This window comes from Aplysia californica, unplaced genomic scaffold (assembly GCF_000002075.1).
Source record: "Aplysia californica isolate F4 #8 unplaced genomic scaffold, AplCal3.0 scaffold01062, whole genome shotgun sequence".
In the NCBI taxonomy this organism is placed as follows: domain Eukaryota; kingdom Metazoa; phylum Mollusca; class Gastropoda; order Aplysiida; family Aplysiidae; genus Aplysia; species Aplysia californica.
The window spans coordinates 165,801-166,887 of NW_004798332.1; the positions used below are offsets into that span (position 1 = coordinate 165,801).

Below are 1,087 nucleotides of genomic sequence, written 5' to 3' on the forward strand. Positions count from 1 at the left end.
GTAGGTAGGTAGGTAGGTAGGTAGGTAGGTAGGTAGGTAGGTAGGTAGGTAGGTATGCAGGTAAGTAGGTAGGTAGGTAGTTTTTTCTTTTTATTTTATCTGTCAGAACGTCATTTTACTAACTCTCAACCAATTTGTCCAATAAAAAACAAACCATCTTAGCAAAATTGTGAAGTGTGCTGACAAAATGAGTTACTTCTCTGATTAGATTCAAGCCTTAAGGAAATAGATAAATAACTCGAACAGGTGAAGTTTTTACAATTTATAAGTATGAAATAATAAAAGACGGGTTATATTTAAAGAACATGGCATCAATTGAAAATCTACAAGTTTGACCTTAATGTCGATTTCTGGCCAATATCACCATTTGTGGACTGCTAGAAGTAACTCATTTTGTCAGCATGTCTCACTCAGGTAAATCATTCTCCCTTCCTTAACCAATGATGGTCCCACCAAAAAAACAAATCATCTGAGCAAATGTGTCTTGTCATCTCTTTATTTCCACCCTTTTTTCCTTTAGATTCGCCAGCTTCCCTAGACGCCACAATGGTTTTGTCCAGCTCCCAGATGATCGCTCTGTCTTTACTCACCATAGGAAGCTTAGCTTGCATAGCTGGTGTTATCTCCCCTAACTGGGAATACCAGGTCATCCGGGTGAGAATAGATTTATTATTTCCCCCTGATTTATTCCATTCTTCCGTTCACTGATGTATTCATCCGCTTTCCCATTACGCATCGATACATTCTTTTCTGTTAATTAATTCTCGTACCTATTCATTCATTCCGTCCTCCATCCTTTCATCCGTTCGTTTATTTCTTCTTTCATTCAGCCATGCATTCATCTATTGATTAATATGAGCTTTCATTCATCTGTGTGCTGGTCTTGAATCGTACACATTCGAACTAATTGTTGTTGCAAGTGCCATAAAACACACATACGAAAACAAAAACAGTACACTGGCGACGACTACGGGAGGGCATGAGGATTTTGTGGTACGTGTTTTGCCGCCCCCGCAACTGCATAAGGTCGTATGAGCGCGCGTGACACATTTAACTTTTTCAGTTGGTAGGAAATTTTGAATTCTGC

The 1,087-nt window shown here is 39.1% G+C and overlaps 1 protein-coding gene across 1 annotated transcript in view; it reads left to right on the forward strand.

Annotated features, from left to right (window-relative positions):
* The first annotated feature begins 462 nt into the window (after positions 1-462).
* Positions 463-1,087, forward strand: part of LOC101862463 — a 3,131-nt gene continuing 2,506 nt past the window's right edge. Inside the window, exon 1 of the mRNA XM_013089844.2 lies at positions 463-654. Coding sequence (XP_012945298.1) covers positions 478-654 — 177 coding nt within the window. The 5' untranslated portion in view covers positions 463-477. The remainder of the gene's footprint in view (positions 655-1,087) is intronic.